Raw genomic sequence first — 23084 nt, forward strand, 5'->3', positions numbered from 1 at the left:
CATTATCCACCTTGACAAAGAATTGTACCATGTTATGGTCACTCGTCCCCAAAGGTTCTCTCACAACGAGATTGCCAACTAATCCTTTCTCATTGCACAACACCCAGTCCAAGATGGCCTGTTCCCTTGTTGGTTTCTCAATGTATTACTCAAGAAATCCATTCCCGTATGCACCCCAGAAATTCCTCCTCTCTTGTACTGTGACTAATCCCAGTCTACATGCAGATCAGAGTCACCCATAATCACAGATGTTCCTTTAACACATGCATCTCTGATTTTCTGTCTAATGCTTCCATTTCTGAGGGCATTTGAGAATCAACCACATTGTGGTACTGGAGTCACATGTAAGCCATACCAGATAAGGATGCAGATTTCCTTCCCTAAAGAACATTGGTGCCCCAGACAGTTTTTTGGAAAATGAACAATGGCTCAATGGTCACCATTGTACGTTTTTAACTCCAGATTTTTTTAATTGAATTTGAATTTCACTATCTGCCGTGGTGGGATTTGAACCCAGGTCCCCAGAGCATTGCCCTGGGTCTCTGGTTTCCTCGACAAGTGACTACAACACTGCCTCATTATTAATTATTATGCAATATGGGTTATACAAATAGATTCAATGTTCGAATACTTTTCCACTGGAGCTGGCAGAAGAACATAAGAACATAATAAGAACATAAGAAATAGGAGCAGGAGTAGGCCATCTAGCCCCTCGAGCCTGCCCCGCCATTCAAAAATAAAATCATGGCTGATCTGAAGTGGATCAGTTCCACTTACCCGCCTGATCCCTATAACCCCTAATTCCCTTACCGATCAGGAATCCATCTATCCGTGATTTAAACATATTCAACGAGGTAGCCTCCACCTCTTCAGTGGGCAGAGAATTTCAGAGATTCACCACCCTCTGAGAGAAGAAGTTCCTCCTCAACTCTGTCCTAAACTGACCCCCCTTTATTTTGAGGCTGTGCCCTCCAGTTCTAGTTTCCTTTGTAAGTGGAAAGAATCTCTCCATTCTACCCTATCCAGCCCCTTCATTATCTTATAGGTCTCTATAAGATCCCCCCTCAGCCTTCTAAATTCCAACGAATACAAACCCAATCTGCTCAATCTCTCCTCATAATCAACACCCCTCATCTCTGGTATCAACCTGGTGAACCTTCTCTGCACTCCCTCCAAGGCCAATATATCCTTCCGCAAATAAGGGGACCAATACTGCACACAGTATTCCAGCTGCGGCCTCACCAATGCCCTGTACAGATGCAGCAAGACATCTCTGCTTTTATATTCTATCCCCCTTGCGATATAGGCCAACATCCCATTTGCCTTCTTGATCACCTGTTGCACTTGCAGACTGGGCTTTTGCGTCTCATGCACAAGGACCCCCAGGTCCCTCTACACAGCAGCATGTTGTAATTTCTTTCCACTTAGATAATAATCCAATTTGCTATTATTTCTTCCAAAGTGAATAACCTCGCATTTGTTAACGTTATACTCCATCTGCCAGATCCTCGCCCACTCACTCAGCCTGTCCAAATCTCTCTGCAGACCTTCTGCGCCCTCCACACGATTCACTTTTCCACTTATCTTAGTGTCGTCTGCAAACTTTGTTACCCTACACTCAGTTGGGTGTACATGACGACATGAAGAATTGTGATAAATATTAATTGATTGTTTGCAGTGATTCAGGTGATATAAATGAGGGACCCAGATTTAAAATAATCCGAAATTAAATTCAGGGGAGATTTGAAAACGAACACTTGAAAGTATAGATGGGAAGTGCTGTGTCACTAGCCATTGTTGAAGCAAAATTCAAAAAAATGTTCCTTAAAAAGATAGAAATAGAAAATGATCAAAGGGAGTGGGACGTTCTTAGGAAATTGGGATTGGTGCACACTACTTTCCAGTATGGGCAGACTGCTTACGGACCAGGCACTGAAACAGGTCGCCCCTTTAAGCACAAGTGGTTCCTAGCCCAAGACAGAAAGAATAAGATATTTTTACAGCCTTCTGAAAAAGGGCTCAGCTGATTTAACTAGGAATGTGATGCTTTTGCTCCCTGTCTGCAGGTGGAGGATTACTACTATTTGCTTTGGGTTAATTGGACTATGGAAGGTTAAAATTAGCCAGAGTTCTCAGTCTTGGTCACTCTCTAGTGAGCGCTACTAGAAAGAGAATATGAATAAACACTGGTGAGGGCAGAATTGAATTTGATTGTGAAAGTCTCTGTGATCAGTAGACTTACTGTAGACCTACTGTGATTAGTAGGGGGTGGCACAGTGGTTAGCACTGAACAAAGAAAATTGCAGCACAGTAACAGGCCCTTCCGTCCTCCAAGCCTGCACCGACCATGCTGCCCGACTTAACTAAAACCCCTGACCCTTCTGGGGACCATATCCCTCTATTCCCATCCTATTCATGTACTTGTCAAGACGCTCCTTAAAAGTCACTACTGTATCTGCTTCCACTATCTCCCCCGGCAACGAGTTCCAGGCGCCCACTACCCTCTGTGTAAAAAATCTGCCTCATTCATTTCCTTTAAACCTTGCCCCTCGCACCTTAAACCTGTGCCCCCTAGTAATTGACTCTTCCACCCTGGGAAAAAGCTTCTGATTATCCACTCTGTCCAGGCCTCTCATAATCTTGTAGACTTCTATTGGGTCGCCCCTCAACCTCCGTCACTCCAGTGAGAACAAACCGAGTTTCTCTAATCTCTCCTCATAGCTAATGCCCTCCATACCAGGCAACATCCTGGTAAATCTTTTCTGTACCCTCTCCAAAGCCTCCACATCCTTCTGGTCGTGGGCGACCAGAATTGATCACTATATTCCAAGTGTAGCCTAACTCAGGTTCTATAAAGCTGCAACATGACTTGCCAATTTTTAAACTCAATACCCCGGCCTGCTGCCTCAAAGCGCCAGGGACTCGGGTTCGATACCTGGCTTGGGACACTGTCTGTGTGGAGTCTGCACGTTCTCCCTGTGTTTATTCCGGGTGCTCCGGTTTTCTCCCACATTGTGAAAGACGTGCTGGTTACGTGCATTAACTGTGCTAAATTCTTCCTCAGTGTACGCAAACAGGTGCTGGAGTGTGGTGACTCGGGGATTTTCACAGTAACTTCATTGCAATGTTGATGTAAGCCTACTTGTGACACTAATAAATAAACTTTAAAAAACACTTTAAAATAAGCTGCTGAAATTATCTAGTCTCACATGGAGAATAAGCAATTGAGAAAAGTACAACCAGCACTGTGCACCTGAGTTTGTACTCCAGTAAGGGTCAGTGCTCCCATTGAATTAGCAGGAACAAACTGAAAGAAGGAATCACATTCAGTTATGCTCAGGTTGTCTGGTACTTGTCAGGCATCTGGCTTTCAGATATTTAAAGTTTATTAGTGTCACAAGTGCCATTCAGTGAGATCATGGTTGATCTGAATCTTGATTCCATTTACCCACCTTAGTTGCTTGATCCAAATTATATACTCAAGCGAATGCAAGCCTCATCTTTGCAATCTGTCATCCTTATTCAAAATAACCCTTCAGACCTGGGATAATACTTGACCTGTAATTTGAGTCTCATCATCCGGGACTGCAAACTCGGGAGTGATGGGTTTTGGGAGACCTGAAACAGGCATTGATGCAGGGAAACCCAACAGCTGGGTCGGGAAACTAAAGTTACTGATCTGAACCACTGTTAGCAGCTGATGATGCTGTGAAGTTGTCCCTTATTCAGATTTGTCATTTGGTTTGCGAGGTGTTGAAAGGGAAACTGAACTGCTGTGTTTGATCTCTGTGTTTCCAGATGCCAGTCATACCCCAGATGTCCAGCAACACTGAAGCAGGTCCGAGCTGCACCAAGACTGACCCTGATGCCTCGAGCCCTGTTCCTGCTGAATCTCAGACATCTATGGAAGCTGATAAAGGAGCCATTTACAGGTAGAATTGCACCAAATCATCCTGCACTTTGGCAACAGTTGCATCATTCAAGTCTAAAAATAACTGCAAGTGCTGGAAACATAGGGCTAATAGGTAGCTAAAAAACTGAATTAATAGTGACAAATAAAATCTTCATCAGCTGAAGAGTTGCCAGCTCTACCAGTCTGTATAGAGACTGAAGTACTTTACTTTCACTGGTGGATCAGCTGTGTATTTCTAGCATTTTCTATATTCATTTATATCATGTTGTAAAGACATATCATTTTAAATGTAATTACAATTGACTTAAGACTTATCAATCAACTCAACTAAATATACATCAGAGTAATTGTGGTAATCTAAAAAAACAAACGTGACAGGAATTTAATGTGGAATTTAACCAGGAATGTGCAATCCTACAATGAGAGAGACCAGGGGCAGAATTTTACAGTCCCCTGCCAGTGGGTTTGCGGGGGTGGGGGGTAACATTCTGTGTGTGTCCTGCCCACTGCCTACCCACTCACCCTCAGCATGTGTCCTGCCAGCTGCCTATCCACCCTCAGCGTGTCATGCCAGCTGCCTACCCACTCACCCACAGCGTGTGTGTCCTGCCCGCTGCCTACCCACTCATCCTCAGCGTGTGTCCTGCCAGCTGCCTATCCACCCTCAGCGTGTCATGCCAGCTGCCTACCCACTCACCCACAGCGTGTGTGTCCTGCCCGCTGCCTACCCACTCATCCTCAGCGTGTGTCCTGCCAGCTGCCTATCCACCCTCAGCGTGTCATGCCAGCTGCCTACCCACTCACCCACAGCGTGTGTGTCCTGCCCGCTGCCTGCCCACTCACCCTTAGCGTGTGTGTCCTGCCCGCTGCCTACCCACTCATCATCAGCGTGTGTGTCCTTTCATAAGACATAGGAGCAGAATTAGGCCACTCGGCCCATCGAGTCTGCTCTCTCATTCAATCATGGCTGATATTTTTCTCATCCCCATTGTCCTGCCTTTTCCCAATGACCTGTGATCCCCTTTATTAATCAAGAACCTATCTATCTCTGTCTTAAAGACACTCAATGACCTGGCCTCCACAGCCTTCTGCGGCAAAGTGTTCCACAGATTCACCACTCTCTGGCTGAAGAAATTCCAACTCATCTCTGTTTTAAAGGATCGTCCCTTTAGCCTGAGGTTGTGCCCTCTGGTTCTAGTTTTTCCTACTAGTGGAAACATCCTCTCCATGTCCACTCTATCCAGGCCTCAGAGTATCCTGTAAATTTCAATAAGATCCCCCTCATCCTTCTAAACTCCAACGAGTACACGGATCCCACCGTAGGGGGTGAGGACCTTAAAACGATCACTATTACTAAAGAAATAGTGCTGGGTAGGCTGATGGGACTAAAGGTAGACAAGTCCCCTGGTCCGGATGGAATGCATCCCAGGGTACTAAAAGAAACGGCAGAAGCCATTGAAAGGGTGCAGAGGAGATTTACAAGGATGTTGCCTGGATTGGGGGGCATGCCTTATGAGGATAGGTTGAGGGAGCTTGGTCTCTTCTCCCTGGAGAGACGAAGGATGAGAGGTGACCTGATAGAGGTTTACAAGATGTTGAGAGGTCTGGATAGGGTAGACTCTCAGAGGCTATTTCCAAGGGCTGAAATGGTTGCTACGAGAGGACACAGGTTTAAGGTGCTGGGGGGTAGGTACAGAGGAGATGTCAGGGGTAAGTTTTTCACTCAGAGGGTGGTGGGTGAGTGGAATCGGCTGACGTCGGTGGTGGTGGAGGCAAACTCGTTGGGGTCTTTTAAGAGACTTCTGGATGAGTACATGGGATTTAATGGGATTGAGGGCTATAGATAGGCCTAGAGGTAGGGATATGATCAGCGCAACTTGTGGGCCGAAGGGCCTGTTTGTGCTGTGGCTTTCTATGTTCTATGTTAAGTAATAGCAAATGCATTTGTTGTAATTTATCAAAATTCACTGGACTCTGGGGAGGTGCCAGCTGATTGGAAAACAGCTAATGTAACGCCACTGTTTATAAAAGGAGGTAGACAAAAGGCGGGTAACTACAGGCCGGTTAGCTTAACGTCCGTAGTTGGGAAAATGCTGGAATCTATCATTAAGGAAGAAATAGCAGGACACCTGGAAAAGATCAAGCAGACGCAGCATGGATTCATGAAGGGAAAGTCATGTTTGACTAATTTACTGGAATTTTTTGAGGATATAACGAGTGTGAACAAAGAACAATACAGCACAGGAACAGGCCCTTCGGCCCTCCAAGCCCGCACCGCTCCCTGGTCCAAACTAGACCATTCTTTTGTATCCCTCCATTCCCACTCCGTTCATGTGGCTATCTAGATAAGTCTTAAACGTTCCCGGTGTGTCCGCCTCCACCACCTTGCCCAGCAGCGCATTCCAGGCCCCCACCACCCTCTGCGTAAAATACGTCCTTCTGATATCCGTGTTAAACCTCCCCCCCTTCACCTTGAACCTATGACCCCTCGTGAACGTCACCACCGATCTGGGAAAAAGCTTCCCACCGTTCACCCTATTTATGCCTTTCATAATTTTATACAACTCTATTAGGTCACCCCTCATCCTCCGTCTTTCCAGGGAGAACAACCCCAGTTTACCCAATCTCTCCTCATAACTAAGCCCTTCCATACCAGGCAACATCCTGGTAAACCTCCTCTGCACTCTCTCTAAAGCCTCCACGTCCTTCTGGTAGTGTGGCGACCAGAACTGGGCGCAGTATTCCAAATGCGGCCGAACCAACGTTCTATACAACTGCAACATCAGACCCCAACTTTTATACTCTATGCCCCGTCCTATAAAGGCAAGCATGCCATATGCCTTCTTCACCACCTTCTCCACCAGTGACGTCACCTTCAAGGATCTGTGGACTTGCACACCCCGGTCCCTCTGCGTATCTGCACCCTTTATGTAGTGTGGCTCAAGGATTGGTGTGGGAGGAATGGGTTCGAATTCATGGGGCATTGGCACCAGTATTTGGGCAGATGGGACCTGTATAGATGGGATGGTCTCCGTTTGAACCGTGCTGGGACCAGAGTCCTCGCGAATCGTATCACTAGGGCTGTAGATAGGGCTTTAAACTAATTTATGGGGGGGGAGGGTGCAGAGGTAAGAGGAATTACGAAATCCATGGTAGAGGAGAGGGAGCGAGTGCAAGTGAATGAGGGCATTCAAGTAGTTAAAGGAGTAGAGGGCGAGGGACAGGTTGATAGCGTTTCATCAAATCAGGTCCAGATAAAAGCTGGAATAAAGACACTTTGCCTGAATGCAAGAAGCATTCGGAACAAAGTTAATGAGTTGATGGTGCAAATCAGCGCTAATGGGTATGATCTAGTGGCTATTACAGAAACATGGCTGCAGGGAGACCAAGGCTGGGAGATGAATATCCAGGGGTATCAGGCATTTAGGAAGAATAGACAGGAAGGAAAAGGTGGTGGGGTAGCTCTGTTAATAAAAGATAATATCAGGGTAGTAGTGAGGGATGACATAGGCTCTAAGGAACAAAGCGTGGAATCGTTATGGGTAGAGATAAGGAATAGTATGGGGAGAAAGACACTAGTAGGCGTGGTCTATAGGCCCCCAAATAATAATGTTGAGGTGGGGAGGGCTATAAACAAGCAAATAATGGATGCGTGCAAAAACGGAACGGCAATAATCATGGGGGACTTCAACCTGCATATTGATTGGCTGACTCAAGTTGGAAGGGGTGGGATGGAGGAAGAGTTCTTAGAATGCTGTCGGGATAGTTACCTTGAACAGTATGTTACAGAACCGACGAGGGAACGAGTTATCTTAGCTCTGGTTATGTGTAATGAGGAGGTAGAATTAAGGATGTTCTTGTGAAGGACCCTCTTGGGTCAAGTGATCACAATATGGTCGAATTTCTGATACAAATGGAAGGGTCCCATACCAGTGTCCTCTGTTTGAACAGAGGGGAGTACGATAGGATGAGGGCTGAATTGGCTACGGTGGACTGGGAGAGCAGACTGGTCGGTAGGACAGCTGAGGAACAGTGGAGGATTTTTAAGGAGATCCTTTTCAGTACTCAGCAACAATATATTCCGGTGATAAAGACGGACTGTAAGAAAAGGGATAACCAGCCGTGGATAACGAAGGAAATTAAGGAGAGTATTAAATTAAAGACTGATGCGTGCAGAGTGGCCAAAAATAGTGGAGAATCGGAAGATTGGGAAAACTTTAAGAAACAACAAAGAGCGACTAAGAAAGCGATAAAGAAAGGAAAGATAGGTTATGAAGCTAGGCTAACTCAAAATATAAAAAATGATAGTAAAAGCTTTTACAAATGTATAAAAAGGAATAGATTGGCAAGAGTGAATGTTGGACGAGAGGGGGGATTTAATAGTGGGAAATGAGGAAATGGCTGAAACTTTAAATAAGTTTTTTGTGTCGGTCTTCACGGTGGAAGACACAAATAGTTTACTGAATATTAACGATAGAGGGTTGGTAGGAGGAGAGGTACTCAATACAATTAATGTTACCAGGGAGGCAGTGCTTGGTAGACTAACGGGACTGAAGGTGGACAAGTCCCCGGGCCCGGATGGAATGCATCCCAGGGTACTGAAAGAAATGTCAGAGGTAATAGCGGATGCGTTAGTGGTTATTTATCAAAATTCGTTGGATTCTGGGATAGTGCGGGCGGATTGGAAAACGGCTGATGTTACACCGCTGTTTAAAAAAGGAAATAGACAAAAGGCGGGTAACTACAGGCCGGTTAGCTTAACGTCTGTCGTTGGGAAAATGCTGGAATCCATCATTAAAGAAGAAATAGCAGGCCATCTGGATAAGAATGGTTTGATTAAGCAGACGCAGCATGGACTCATGAGGGGAAAGTCGTGCTTGACAAACTTGTTGGATTTTTATGAAGATGTGACTAGTGCGGTTGATGGAGGGGAACCGGTGGATGCGGTTTTTTTGGATTTCCAAAAGGCGTTTGATAAGGTGCCTCACAAAAGGTTGCTGCAGAAGATTGGGTCAAACGGAGTTGGGGGTAGGGTGTTAGCGTGGATTGGGGATTGGCTATCCGACAGGAAGCAGAGAGTCGGAATAAATGGGTGCTTTTCTGGTTGGCAGATGGTAACTAGTGGCGTGCCGCAGGGATCGGTACTGGTGCCTCAACTATTTACCATTTATATAGACGATCTGGAGGAGGGGACTGAGTGTAGGGTAACAAAGTTTGCAGACGACACAAAGATAAGTGGAAAAGTGAATCGTGTGGAGGGCGTAGAAGGTCTGCAGAGAGATTTGGACAGGCTGAGTGAGTGGGCGAGGATCTGGCAGATGGAGTATAACGTTAACAAATGCGAGGTTATTCACTTTGGAAGAAATAATAGCAAATTGGATTATTATCTAAATGGAAAGAAATTACAACATGCTGCTGTGCAGAGGGACCTGGGGGTCCTTGTGCATGAGATGCAAAAACCCAGTCTGCAGGTGCAACAGGTGATCAAGAAGGCAAATGTTGGCCTATATCGCAAGGGGGATAGAATATAAAAGCAGAGATGTCTTGCTGCGTCTGTACAGGGCATTGGTGAGGCCGCAGCTGGAATACTGTGTGCAGTATTGGTCCCCTTATTTGCGGAAGGATATATTGGTCTTGGAGGGAGTGCAGAGAAGGTTCACCAGGTTGATACCAGAGATGAGGGGTGTTGACTATGAGGAGAGACTGAGCAGATTGGGTTTGTACTCGTTGGAATTTAGAAGGCTGAGGGGGGATCTTATAGAGACCTATAAGATAATGAAGGGGCTGGATAGGGTAGAGATGGAGAGATTCTTTCCACTTACAATGGAAACAAGAACTAGGGGGCACAGCCTCAAAATACGAGGGAGTCAATTTAGAACAGAGTTGAGGAGGAACTTCTTCTCCCAGAGGGTAGTGAATCTTTGGAATTCTCTGCCCAATGAAGCTGTGGAGGCTACCTCGTCAAATGTGTTTAAGTCACAGATAGATAAATTTTTAACCATTAAGGGAATTAAGGTTTATGGGGAGCGGGCGGGTAAGTGGTACTGATCCACTTCAGATCAGCCATGATCTTATTGAATGGCGGAGCAGGCTTGAGGGGCTAGATGGCCTACTCCTGCTCCTATTTCTTATGTTCTTATGTTCTCTCGCAATAAAGATCAACATACCATTTGCCTTCTTTACCGCCTGCTGCATCTGCATGCTTACCTTCAGTGACTGGGGCACAAGGACACCCAGGTCCCACTGCACTCTCCCCTCTCCCAATTTACAGCCATTCAGGTAGTAATCTGCCGCCTTGTTTTTGCTTCCAAAGTGAATAATCCCACACTTATCCAAATTATACTGCATCTGCCATTGATTAGCCCACTCACCCAGCCTGTCCAGATCATTCTGAAGGATCTCTGTATCCGCGTCACAGTTCACCCTCCCACCCAACTTGGTATCATCTGCAAACTTTGAAATGTTACATTTTGTTCCCTCATCCAAATCATTAATATATATTGTGAATAGCTGGGGTCCCAGCACCGACACACCACTAGTTACTGCCTGCCAATTTGAAAAGCACCCATTAATTCCTACTTTTTGTTTCCTCTCTGCCAACCAGTTTTCTATCCATCTCAATACACTTCCTCCAATCCCATGTGCTTTAATCTTGCACGATAATCTCTTGTGCGGGACTTTGTCAAACACTTTCTGAAAGTCCAAATATATCACATCGACTGACTCCCCCTTTCAACTCTACTGTTTGTCAAGCATGATTTCCCCTTCATAAATCCATGCTGACTCTGTCTGATCCTGTTGCTGCTTTCTAAATGCTCTGCTATAAAGTCCTGGAAAATGGATTTGAGAATTTTCCCCACTACCAACGTTAAACTTACTGGTAAGGCTTCCTTGAGTAAGGAGACCAAAACTATCACAGGACTGCAGATGTGGTCTCACCATCACCCTATACAGCTCTAGCAAAAGACCCCTACTAATACAGAGTCAAAGACTTTTACGGCATAAAAAGAGGCCCTTCAGCCCATCGTGTCTGGACTTGCTCTCAAGCACCAGTCTATTCTAATTCCATTTTCCAGCACTTGGTCCACAGCCTTTTATACTACAAAATGCTTCTTAAATGTTGTGAGGGTTCCCGCCTCTACCACCCTTTCAGGCAGTGAGTCCCAGATTCACACCATTCTCTGGGTGAAAAAGCTTTTCCTCAAATCCCCTCTAAATCTGCTGCCCCTTAACTTAAATCAATGTACTCTGGTTATTGACCGCTTTACTTAGATGGAAAAGTTTCTTCCTATCTACCTTATCAATGTGATTCATAACTTTGTACACCTTGATCAGGTCTCCCCTCAGCCTTCTCTGCTCTACGGATAACAACCCCAGCCTATCCGGCCCCTCTTCATAGCTGAAATGCTCCAGTCCAGGCAGCATCCTGGTGAATCTCCTCTGCACCGTCTCGAGTGCAACCACATCCTTCCTATAGTGTGGTGGCCAGAACTGCACACAGTACTCTAGCTGTGACTTAACAAGTGTTTTATACGGTTCCACCATAACCTCCCTGCTCTTGTATTCTATGTATTCTTATGGTATTTGCTACCAAATAAACCTGTTTGACTTTAACCTGGTGTTGTGAGACTTCTTACTGTGCTTACCCCAGTCCAACGCCGGCATCTCCACATCTTGTATTCTATACCACGGCTAGTAAAGGCAAGTATCTCATATGCCTTCTTAACCACTTTATCTACCTCTCCTGCTGCCTTCAGGGATCTTTGGACATGCACCTCAAGGTCCCTCTGGTCCTTTGTACCTTCTAGCATTCTACCATCCATTGTGTATTCCCTTACATTGTTAGTCCTCCCAAAATGTATCACCTCACCCTTTTCAGGGTTAAATTCCATTTGCCACTGTTCTGCCCATCTGACCAGCCCATCTATATCGTCCTGTAAACCAAGGCTTTCCTCCTCACTATTTACCACACTATCAGTTTTCATGTCATCTGTATCTTAAAGTTTAAAGTTTATTTATTAGTCACAAGTAAGGCTTACATTAACATTGCAATGAAGTTACTGTGAAATTCTCTTAGTCGCCACAGTCTGGCGCCTGTTTGGGCCTATGCACCTAACCAGCACATCTGTCAGAATATGGGAGGAAACCGGAGCACCCAGAGGAAACCCTTGCAGACACTGGGAGAACGTGCAAACTCCAACAGGCAATGACCCAAGCCGAGAATTGAACTCGGATCCCTGACACTGAGACAGCAGTACTAACCACTGTGCCACCGTGCCGCCCCATAACCTCACATTCATGTCTAGATCATTAATGTACACCTCAAACAGCAAACCGATCTGAGGTACACCACTGGATTCCATTCCCTTGCAATAAATGTCAACATTCTATTTGTTTTGCTAATCATTTGCTGTAACTGCACGATTCATGTACCGGGAAACCCAGGTCCCTCTGTACCTCAGAGAGTCCTGCAGTCTCTTTCCATTTAAATGCTTCCTGTCAAAGTCGTCAAGTTCATATTTTCCTACCATTACTCCATCTGACAAATTCTTGCCTACTCACTTTACCTATTTTTTATCTCTTTGCAGCTTCTTTACGACCTCTTCAACTTACTTTGCTACTTATTTTTGCGACATTGGCAAACCTAGCTGCCATACCATAGAACCATACAAAATTACAGCTCAGAACAGGCCTTTTGGCCCTTCTTGTCTGTGCCGAACCATTTTTTGCCTAGTCCCACTGACCTGCACTTGGACCATATCCCTCCACACCCCTCTCATCCATGAACCCGTCCAAGTTTTTCTTAAATGTTAAAAGTGACCCCGCATTTACCACTTTATCCAGCAGCTCATTCCACACTCCCACCACTCTGTGTGAAGAAGCCCCCCCTAATATTCCCTTTAAACTTTTCTCCTTTCACCCTTAACCCATGCCCTCTGGTTTTTTTCTCCCCTAGCCTCAGCGGAAAAAGCCTGCTTGCATTCACTCTATCTATACCCATCAAAATCTTATACACCTCTATCAAATCTCCCCTCAATCTTCTACGCTCCAGGGAATAAAGTCCCAACCTATTCAATCTCTCTCTGTAACTCAGCTTCTCAAGTCCCGGCAACATCCTTGTGAACCTTCTCTGCACTCTTTCAACCTTATTTACATCCTTCCTGTAACTAGGTGACAAAAACTGTACACAATACTCCAAATTCGGCCTCACCAATGCCTTATATAACCTTACCATAACAGACCAACTTTTATACTCGATACTCCGATTTATAAAGGCCAATGTACCAAAGGCACTCTTTACGACCCTATCCACCTGTGACGCCACTTTTAGGGAACTCTGTACCTGTATTCCCAGATCCCTCTGTTCAACTGCACTCTTCAGAGTCCTACCATTTACCCTGTACGTTCTACTTTGGTTTGTCCTTCCAAAGTGCAATATCTCACACTTGTCTGCGTTAAATTCCATCTGTCATTTTTCAGCCCATTTTTCTAGTTGGTCCAAATCCCTCTGCAAGCTTTGAAAACCTTCCTCACTGTCCACTACACCTCCAATCTTTGTATCATCAGCAAACTTGCTGATCCAATTGACCACATTATCATCCAGATCATTGATATAGATGACAAACAACAATGGACCCAACACCAATCCCTGCGGCACACCACTAGTCACAGGCCTCCACTCAGAGAAGCAATCCTCCACAACCACTCTCTGGCTTCTTTCATTGATGTGGAGATGTGTCGATATGCGCGATCTTCTTGGAGATCCTCTCCACTTGGAGCCGGCAGTTTGCGGTGTCTATGGTAGTCATGATGTGGAGATCATGATCATGATCATTGAGCCAGTGTCTAATCCAATTTACTACTTCTCCATGTATACCTAGCGACTGAACCTTCCTAACTAACCTCCCATGAGGGACCTTGTCAAAGGCCTTGCTGAAATCCAGGTAGACAACATCCACCGCCTTCCCTTCATCCACTTTCCTGGTAACCTCCTCGAAAAACTCTAATAGATTGGTCAAACATGACCTACCACGCACAAAGCCATGTTGACTCTCCCTAATAAGTCCCTGTCTATCCAAATATTTGTAGATCCTATCCCTTATCACACCTTCCAATGACTTGCCCACCACCGACGTCAAACTTACTGGCCGATAATTTCCCGGATTTCTTTTGGAACCTTTTTTAAACAACGGAACAACATGAGCCACCCTCCAATCATCCGGCACCTCCTCCGTGAATACTGACATTTTAAATATGTCTGCCAGGGCCCCTGCAAGTTCAACACTAGCTTCCCTCAAGGTCCGTGGGAATACCCTGTCCGGTCCTGGGGATTTATCCACTCTGATTTGCCTCAAGACAGCGAGCACCTCCTCCCCTTTAATCTGTAAAGGTTCCATGACCTCCCTACCTGTTTGCCCTATTTCCGTAGACTCCATGCCCGTTTCCTCAGTAAATACGGATGCAAAAAAACCATTTGGTATCTCCCCCATCTCTTTTGGTTCCATACACAGTCTACCACTCTGGTCTTCAAGAGGACCAATTTTATCCCTCGCTATCCTTTTGCTCCTAACATACCTATAGAAGCTCTTTGGATTTTCCTTCACTCTGTCTGCCAAAGCAACCTCATGTCTTCTTTTAGCCCTCCTGATTTCCCTCTTAAGTAGCTTCTTGCACTTTTTATACTCCTCGAGCATCTGATGTGTTCCTTGCTGCCTGTACATTTCATACAACTCTCTCTTCCTCTTAATCAATGTTACAATCTCCCTCGAGAACCAAGGTTCCTTATTCCGATTTACTTTGCCTTTAATCCTGACAGGAACATACAAACTCTGCACTCTCAAAATTTCTCCTTTGACGGCCTCCCACTTTCCATTTACATCCTTACCAGAGAACAGCCTGTGCCAATCCACACTTCCCAGATCCCTTCTCATTTCATCAAATTTGGCCTTTTTCCAGTTCAGAACTTCAACCCGAGGACCAGATCTATCCTTATCCACGATCAGGTTGAAACTAATGGCATTATGATCACTGGATCCAAAGTGTTCCCTCACACTCACATCCATCACCTGCCCTAACTCATTTCCCAATCGGAGATCCAATATCGCATCCTCTCTAGTTGGCACCTCTATATACTGATGTAGAAAATTCTCCTGAACACATTTTACAAACTCTACCCCGTCTAAACCTTTAACAGTATGCGAGTCCCAATCTATATGTGGAAAATTAAAATCCCCTACTATCACAACTTTGTGTTTCTTGCAGTTGTCAGCTATCTCTCCGCTGATTTGCTCCTCCAATTCTCGCTGACTATTGGGTGGTCTATAATACAACCCCATTAATGTGGTCATACCTTTCCTGTTTCTCAGCTCCACCCTCTGTAGACAAGCTCCCTAATCTATCCTGCCTGAGTACCGCTGTAACATTTTCCCTGACCAACAATGCCACCCCTTCACCTTTTATCCCTCTGCCTCTATCCCGCCTGAAACATTGGAACCCTGGAACATTGAGCTGCCAGTCCTGCCCCTCCTGTAGCCAAGTTTCACTAATGGCTATAATGTCATATTTCCATGTGTCTATCCACGCCTTCAGCTCATCTGCCTTCCCCACAATACTCCTGGCATTGAAATAGACACACCTCAAAAGATTATTTCCACCACACTCTACCCTTCCATTTGTGAGTTTGCTTGAACTAACCTGTCTTTTTACCCCTGCTCCACTATCTGCTCTGGCACTCTGGTTCCCATCCCCCTGCAAATCTAGTTTAAACGCTCCCCAATAACACTAGCAAATCTCCCTGCAAGTATATTGGTCCCCTTGTAGTTTAGGTGTAACCCGTCTCTCTTGTACAGGTCCCACCTGCCCCAGAAGAGGTCCCAATGATCCAAGAATTGGAAACCCTGCCCCCTGCACCAGTTCCTCAGCCACGTGTTCATCCGCCCAAGCATCCTACTCCTGCCCTCACTGGCATGTGGCTCAGGTAGCAATCCTGAGATTACTACCCTCGGGGTCCTGCTTTTTAACTTCCTTCCAAGCTCTTTGTACTCACTCTTTAGGACCTCCTCACTCTTCCTTCCCACGTCATTGGTACCGATGTGTACCACGACATCTGGCTGATCACCTTCCCACTTTAGAACGCTGTGCACGCGATCAGAGACATCGCTGACCTTGGCACCTGGGAGGCAACAAGCCATGCAGGAGCCTCTGTCCCGACCACAGAACCTCCTGTCCGTACCTCTGCATTCAGCCCCAGCATCCAAGTTTTTTTTATTCATATATGGGACATGGCGTCGCTGGCTGGCCACCATTTCTTGCCTATCCCTAGTTGCCCTTGAACTGAATGGCTTGCTAGACCATTCCAGAGGGCAGTTGAGAGTCAACCACATTGCTGTGGCAATGGAGGCCAGACCAGGTAAGGACAGCAGATTTCCTTCCCTAAAAGGGCATTAGTGAACCAGATGGGTTTTTCCGACAATTGGCAATGGTTTCCTGATCATCAGTAGATTTTTACTTCCATATATTTTTTATTGAATTCAAATTCCACTATCTGCCGTGACAGGATTTGAACCCGGGTCCCCAGAACGCTCGTTGGGTTTCTGGATTAGTAGTCTCACGATAATGGGGTGCACCTGAACCAGAGGGGCACCAATATCCTAGTAGGGAAATTTGCTACGGCTCTTCAGGAGGGTGTAAACTAATTTGTCAGGGGAGTGGGAAAAGGAGTTGTAGTCCAGAGGTCAGTGAGGGTGGTGAGATATTGGGGAAGGTATCAGGGTCAAGGGTGGGTACCGGTAAACAGGAAGGTGGGTTGAAGTGTGTCTACTTCAATGCAAGGAGCATCCGGAACAAGGTAGATGAACTTGGGGCGTGGATTGGAACTTGGGACTATGATGTTGTGGCCATTACGGAGACGTGGGTAGAACAAGGACAGGAATGGTTGTTGGATGTTCTGGGGTATAGGTGTTTCACTAAGTGTAGGGAAGCTGGTAAAAGAGGTGGAGGAGTGGCATTGTTAATCAAGGATAGTTTAACGGCTGCGGAAAGGCACTTCGAGGGGGATCTGCACACTGAGGTAATATGGGCTGAGGTTAGAAATAGGAAAGGAGCGGTCACGTTGTTAGGAGTTTACTATAGGCCCCCAAATAGTAATAGAGATGTGGAGGAAGAAATTGCTAAGCAGATTATGGATATGTGTGGGGGTCACAGGGTAGTTGTCATGGGGGACTTTAACTTTCCAAATATTGATTGGAACCTTTGTAGGTCAAATAGTTCGGATGGCGCAGTTTTTGTGCAGTGTGTGCAGGAGGGTTTCTTGACACAATATGTGGATAGGCCGACAAGAGGTGAGGCCACATTGGATTTGGTATTGGGAAATGAACCGGGCCAAGTGTTAGATTTGGTTGTGGGAGAGCACTTTGGAGATAGTGACCACAATTCGGTGACTTTTGTTATTGCAATGGAGAGGGATAGGGCCGTACGGCAGGGCAAGATTTACAATTGGGGGAGAGGTAATTATGATGCGATTAGGCAAGAATTAGGGGGCATAAGTTGGGAACAGAAACTGTCAGGGAAAGGAACTAATGAAAATTGGAATTTTTTCAAGGGACAAAATGGGTGTCCTCGATAGGTATGTCCCTGTCAGGCAGGGAGGAAATGGCCGAGTGAGGGAACCATGGTTCACGAAAGAGGTGGAATGTCTTGTGAAAAGGAAGAGGGAAGCTTATGTAGGGATGAGGAAACAAGGTTCAGATGGCTCAATTGAGGGTTACAAGTTAGCAAGGAATGAGCTGAAAAAGGGGCTGAGGAGAGCTAGGAGGGGACATGAGAAGTCCTTGGCGGGTCGGATCAAGGAAAACCCCAAGGCTTTTTACTCTTATGTGAGGAATAAAAGAACGACCAGGGTGAGGTTAGGGCCGGTCAAGGACAGTAGTGGGAACTTGTGTATGGAGTCAGTAGAGATAGGCGAGGTGATGAATGAATACTTTTCTTCAGTGTTCACCAAGGAGAGGGGCCATGTTTTTGAGGAAGTGAAGGTGTTACAGGCTAATAGGCTGGAGGAAATAGATGTTCGGAGGGAGGATGTCCTGGCAGTTTTGAATAAACTGAAGGTCGATAAGTCCCCTGGGCCTGATGAAATATATCCTAGGATTCTTTGGGAGGCAAGGGATGAGATTGCAGAGCCTTTGGCTTTGATCTTTGGGTCCTCGCTGTCCACGGGGATGGTGCCAGAGGACTGGAGAGTGGCGAATGTTGTTCCTCTGTTTAAGAAAGGGAATAGAAATGATCCTGGTAATTATAGACCGGTTAGTCTTACTTCGGTGGTTGGTAAATTGATGGAAAAGGTCCTTCGGGGGGGATTTACGACCATTTAGAAAGATGCGGATTAATCCGGGATAGTCAGCACGGATTCGTGAAGGGCAAGTCGTGCCTCACAAATTTGATAGAATTTTTTGAGGAGGTAATTAAGTGTGTTGATGAAGGTAGGGCAGTTGATGTCATATACATGGATTTTAGTAAGGAGTTTGATAAGGTCCCCCATGGTCGGCTTATGATGAAAGTGAGGAGGTGTGGGATAGAGGGAAAGTTGACCGATTGGATAGGTAACTGGCTGTCTGATCGAAGACAGAGGGTGGTGGTGGATGGAAAATTTTTGGATTGGAGGCAGGTTGCTAGCGGAGTGCCACAGGGATCAGTGCTTGGTCCTCTGCTCTTTGTGATTTTTATTAATGACTTAGAGGAGGGGGCTGAAGGGTGGATCAGTAAATTTGCTGATGACACCAAGATTGGTGGAGTAGTGGATGAGGTGGAGGGCTGTTGTAGGCTGCAAAGAGACATAGATAGGATGCAAAGCTGGGCTGAAAAATGGCAAATGGAGTTTAACCCTGATAAATGTGAGGCGATTCATTTTGGTAGGACTAATTTAAATGTGGATTAGAGGGTCAAAGGTAGGGTTCTGAAGACTGTGGAGGAACAGAGAGATCTTGGGGTCCATATCCACAGATCTCTAAAGGTTGCCACTCAAGTGGATAGAGCTGTGAAGAAGGCCTATAGTGTGTTAGCTTTTCTTAACAGGGGGTTGGAGTTTAAGAGCCGTGGAGTTATGCTGCAACTGTACAGGACCTTGGTGAGACCACATTTGGAATATTGTGTGCAGTTCTGGTCACCTCACTATAAGAAGGATGTGGAAGCGCTGGAAAGAGTGCAGAGGAGATTTACCAGGATGCTGCCTGGTTTGGAGGGTAGGTCTTATGAGGAAAGGTTGCGGGAGCTAGGGCTGTTCTCTCTGGAGCGGAGGAGGCTGAGGGGAGACTTAATAGAGGTTTATAAAATGATGAAGGGGATAGATAGAGTGAACGTTCAAAGACTATTTCCTCGGGTGGATGGAGCTATTACAAGGGGGCATAACTATAGGGTTCGTGGTGGGAGATATAGGAAGGATATCAGAGGTAGGTTCTTTATGCAGAGAGTGGTTGGGGTGTGGAATGGACTGCCTGCAGTGATAGTGGAGTCAGACACTTGAGGAACATTTAAGCGGTTATTGGATAGGCACATGGAGCACACCAGGATGATAGGGAGTGGGATAGCTTGATCTTGGTTTCAGATAAAGCTCAGCACAACATCGTGGGCCGAAGGGCCTGTTCTGTGCTGTACTGTTCTATAATACCACTAGGCCATTGCCTTCCCTTAGTCATTGATATAAATTGTAAATAGTTGAGGACCCAGAACTGATCCCACTAATAAACAGCTTGCCGGCCCAAAGATGCCCCATTCATCCCTGCTCTGCTTCCTGTTAGCTAACTAACCCTGCATCCGTGTCAGTATGTCACCCTTTTATCATGAGCTCTTATTTTGTGCAGTAACCTTTGAAGTGTCAAATATCTCTTGGAAATCTAAGTTCACCATATCTACAGGTTCCCCTTCATCTGTGTTGCTTCTTATGTCTTTAAAGAACTCATAACAAATGAGTTAAATGTTCTCCCCCTTTCGCAGAATCACGTTGACCCTGCCTAATTGCATTAAAATTTTCTAATTGTCCTGCTATAACCTCCTTAATAATAGATTCTAGCATTTTCCCTGTGTCATTTGTTAAGTTAACTAGCCTGTAGTCTACTGCGTTTTGTCTCTCTCTTGAAATGTGGGCGTTACTGGCCAGTCCAACATTTATTGTCCATCTTTAATAGCCTGAGACAATGTGGCGTTGAGCTGTCTTTCTGAACTGCTGCAGTCCCTGTGGTGCAGGTGCACCCATAGTGCAGTTAGGGAGAGCTAGGATTTTGACCTCGCAACAGTGAAGGAACGATGATATATTTCCAAGTCAGAATGATGAGTGACGAAGGAGAACTTGCAGGTGGTGTTGTTCACAGGTAACTGCTGTCTTTGTCCTTCAAGGTGTTAGCGTTTGTGGATTTGGAAGGTGCTGCAATTTTCTATGCTGAGGGGCCTTTCAGGAATCTTGGGAAATTTTGTAAAATTACAACCAAAGCAGCTACTATCTCAGCAGCCGCTTCTGTTAGAGCACTATGATGAAGCCCATCACTTTCTGGGGACTTGTCAGCCTTTTGTTCTGATAGTTTCCGAGTACCTTTCCCTGGCGATAATTATTTTACCTTCCTCCCTCTGTTATAGAATCATAGAATCCCTACAGTTCAGAAGGAGGCCATTTGGCCCATCGAGTCTGCACTGACCACAATCCCACCCAGGCCATATCCCCTCAACCCCATGAACTCCATCTGCCATTTCTTTGCCCAAATTTCCAGCCTATCTATATCCTTCTGTAGCTTCTGACAATGCTCCTCACTATCTGCAAGTCCTGCCAATTTTGTGTCATCCGCAAACTTACTGATCACCCCAGTTACACCTTCTTCCAGATCGTTTATATAAATCACAAACAGCAGAGGTCCCAATACAGAGCCCTGCGGAACACCACGAGTCACAGGCATCCAGCCGGAAAAAGACCCTTCCACTACCACCCTCTGTCTTCTGTGACCAAGGTAAGAAGTCTCACAACACCAGGTTAAAGTCCAACAGGTTTATTTGGTAACAAATACCATAAGCTTTCGGAGCACAGCTCCTTCGTCAGATGGAGTGGATATCCACTCCATCTGACGAAGGAGCTGTGCTCCGACAGCTTATGGTATTTGCTACCAAATAAACCTGTTGGACTTTAACCTGGTGTTGTGAGACTTCTTACTGTGCTTACCCCAGTCCAACGCCGGCATCTCCACATTCTGTGACCAAGCCAGTTCTCCACCCATCTAGCCACCTCCCCCTTTATCCCATGAGATCCAACCTTTTTCACCAGCCTACCATGAGGGACTTTGTCAAACGCTTTACTAAAGTCCATATAGACGACATCCACGGCCCTTCCCTCGTCAACCATTCTAGTCACTTCTTCAAAAAACTCCACCAGGTTAGTGAGGCATGACCTCCCTCTCACAAAACCATGCTGACTATCGTTAATGAGTTTATTCCTTTCTAAATGCGCATACATCCTATCTCTAAGAATCTTCTCCAACAACTTCCCCACCACGGACGTCAAGCTCACCGGCCTATAATTACCCGGGTTATCCTTCCTACCCTTCTTAAATAACAGGACCACATTAGCTATCCTCCAATCCTCTGGGACCTCACCTGCGTCCAGTGACGAGACAAAGATTTGCGTCAGAGGCCTAGCGATTTCATCTCTCGTCTCCCTGAGCAGCCTTGGATAGATTCCATCAGGCCCTCCAAGCCTGCACCGACCATGCTGCCAACTGAACTAAAACCTCCTACCCTTCCGGGGAACATATCCCTCTATTCCCATCCTATTCATGTATTTGTCAAGACGGCCCTTAAAAGTCACTATTGTATCTGCTTCACTACCTCCCCCAGCAGTGAGTTCCAGGCACCCACTACTGTCTGTGTAAAAAAACTTGCCTCGTACATCTCCTTTAAACCTTGCCCCTCGCACCATAAACCTATGCCCCTAGTAATTGCCTCTTCCACCCTGGGAAAAAGCTTCTGACTATCCACTTTGTCCATGCCCCTCATAATCTTGTAGACTTCCGTCAAGTCGCCCCTCAACTTCCGTCGTTCCAGTGAGAACAAACCAAGTTTCTCCAACCTCTCCTCATAGCTAATGCCATCCATATCAGGCAACATCCTGGTAAATCTTTTCTGTACCCTCTCCAAAGCCTCCACACCCTTCTGGTAGTGTGGCAACCAGAATTGAACACTATATTCCAAGTGTGGCCTAACTAAGGTTCTATAAAGCTGCAACATGACTTGCCAATTTTTAAACTCAATGCTCTGGCCGATGAAGGCAAGCATGCCGTATGCCTTCTTGACTACCTTCTCCACCTGCATTGCCAGTTTCAGTGCCTGTGAACCTGTACACCCAGATCCCTCTGCCTATTTAATACGTTCTGCCATTTACTGTATATTTCCTATCTGTATTAGACCTTCCAAAATGCATAACCTCACATTTGTCCTGTTTAAACTCCATCTGTCATTTCTCCACCTAAGTCTCCAACCGATCTATATCCTGCTGTAACCTCTGGTCCTCATCGCTATCCATAAATCCACCAATCTTTGTGTCGTCACAAACTTACTAATCAAACCAGTTACATTTTCCTCCAAATCATTTATATATATATGTTAGAGATATATATATATCTATCTTGGGCAGAGCAGGAGCCATACCAAGTTGTGATACAACTAGAAAGAATGCTTTCTATGGTGCATCTGTAAAAGTTGGTGAAAGTTGTAGCTGACATGCCAAATTTCCTTAGTCTTCTGAGAAAGTAGAGGTGTTGGTGGGCTTTCTTAACTATAGAGTTGGCATGGGGGGGACCAGGACAGGCTGTTGGTGATCTGGACACCTAGAAACTTGAAGCTCCCGACCCTTTCTACTTTGTCTCTGTTGATGTAGACAGGGGCATGTTCTCCACTATGCTTCCTGAAGTTAATGACAATCTCCTTCATTTTGGCCACACAGTCATAGGTGTATCAGGAGTATAGTAGGGGGCTGAGAACACAGCCTTGTGGGGCACCGGTGTTGAGGATGATCGTGGAAGAGGTGTTGTTGCCTATCCTTACTGATTGTGGTCTGTGAGTTAGGAAGTTCAGGATCCAGTTGTAGGGGGAGGAGCCACGGCCCAGGCCACGGAGTTTGGAGATGAGTTTCATAGGAATA

General features: G+C 45.8%; 1 protein-coding gene across 3 annotated transcripts in view; it reads left to right on the plus strand.

Moving 5' to 3' along the window:
- LOC144506674 (homeobox protein PKNOX1-like) overlaps window positions 1-23084 on the plus strand; it is a 211792-nt gene that overhangs the window by 74178 nt on the left and 114530 nt on the right. For all 3 annotated transcript variants that reach the window (XR_013499933.1, XM_078233097.1, XM_078233099.1), the window contains exon 3: window positions 3799-3932. Coding sequence is in view for 2 of the 3 variants with exons in the window: in XM_078233097.1 (XP_078089223.1) it covers window positions 3799-3932 (134 nt within the window). In the remaining variant the exon portion in view is untranslated. The remainder of the gene's footprint in view (window positions 1-3798; window positions 3933-23084) is intronic.

Source organism: Mustelus asterias, chromosome 17 (assembly GCF_964213995.1).
Source record: "Mustelus asterias chromosome 17, sMusAst1.hap1.1, whole genome shotgun sequence".
Classification (NCBI taxonomy): Eukaryota; Metazoa; Chordata; class Chondrichthyes; order Carcharhiniformes; family Triakidae; genus Mustelus; species Mustelus asterias.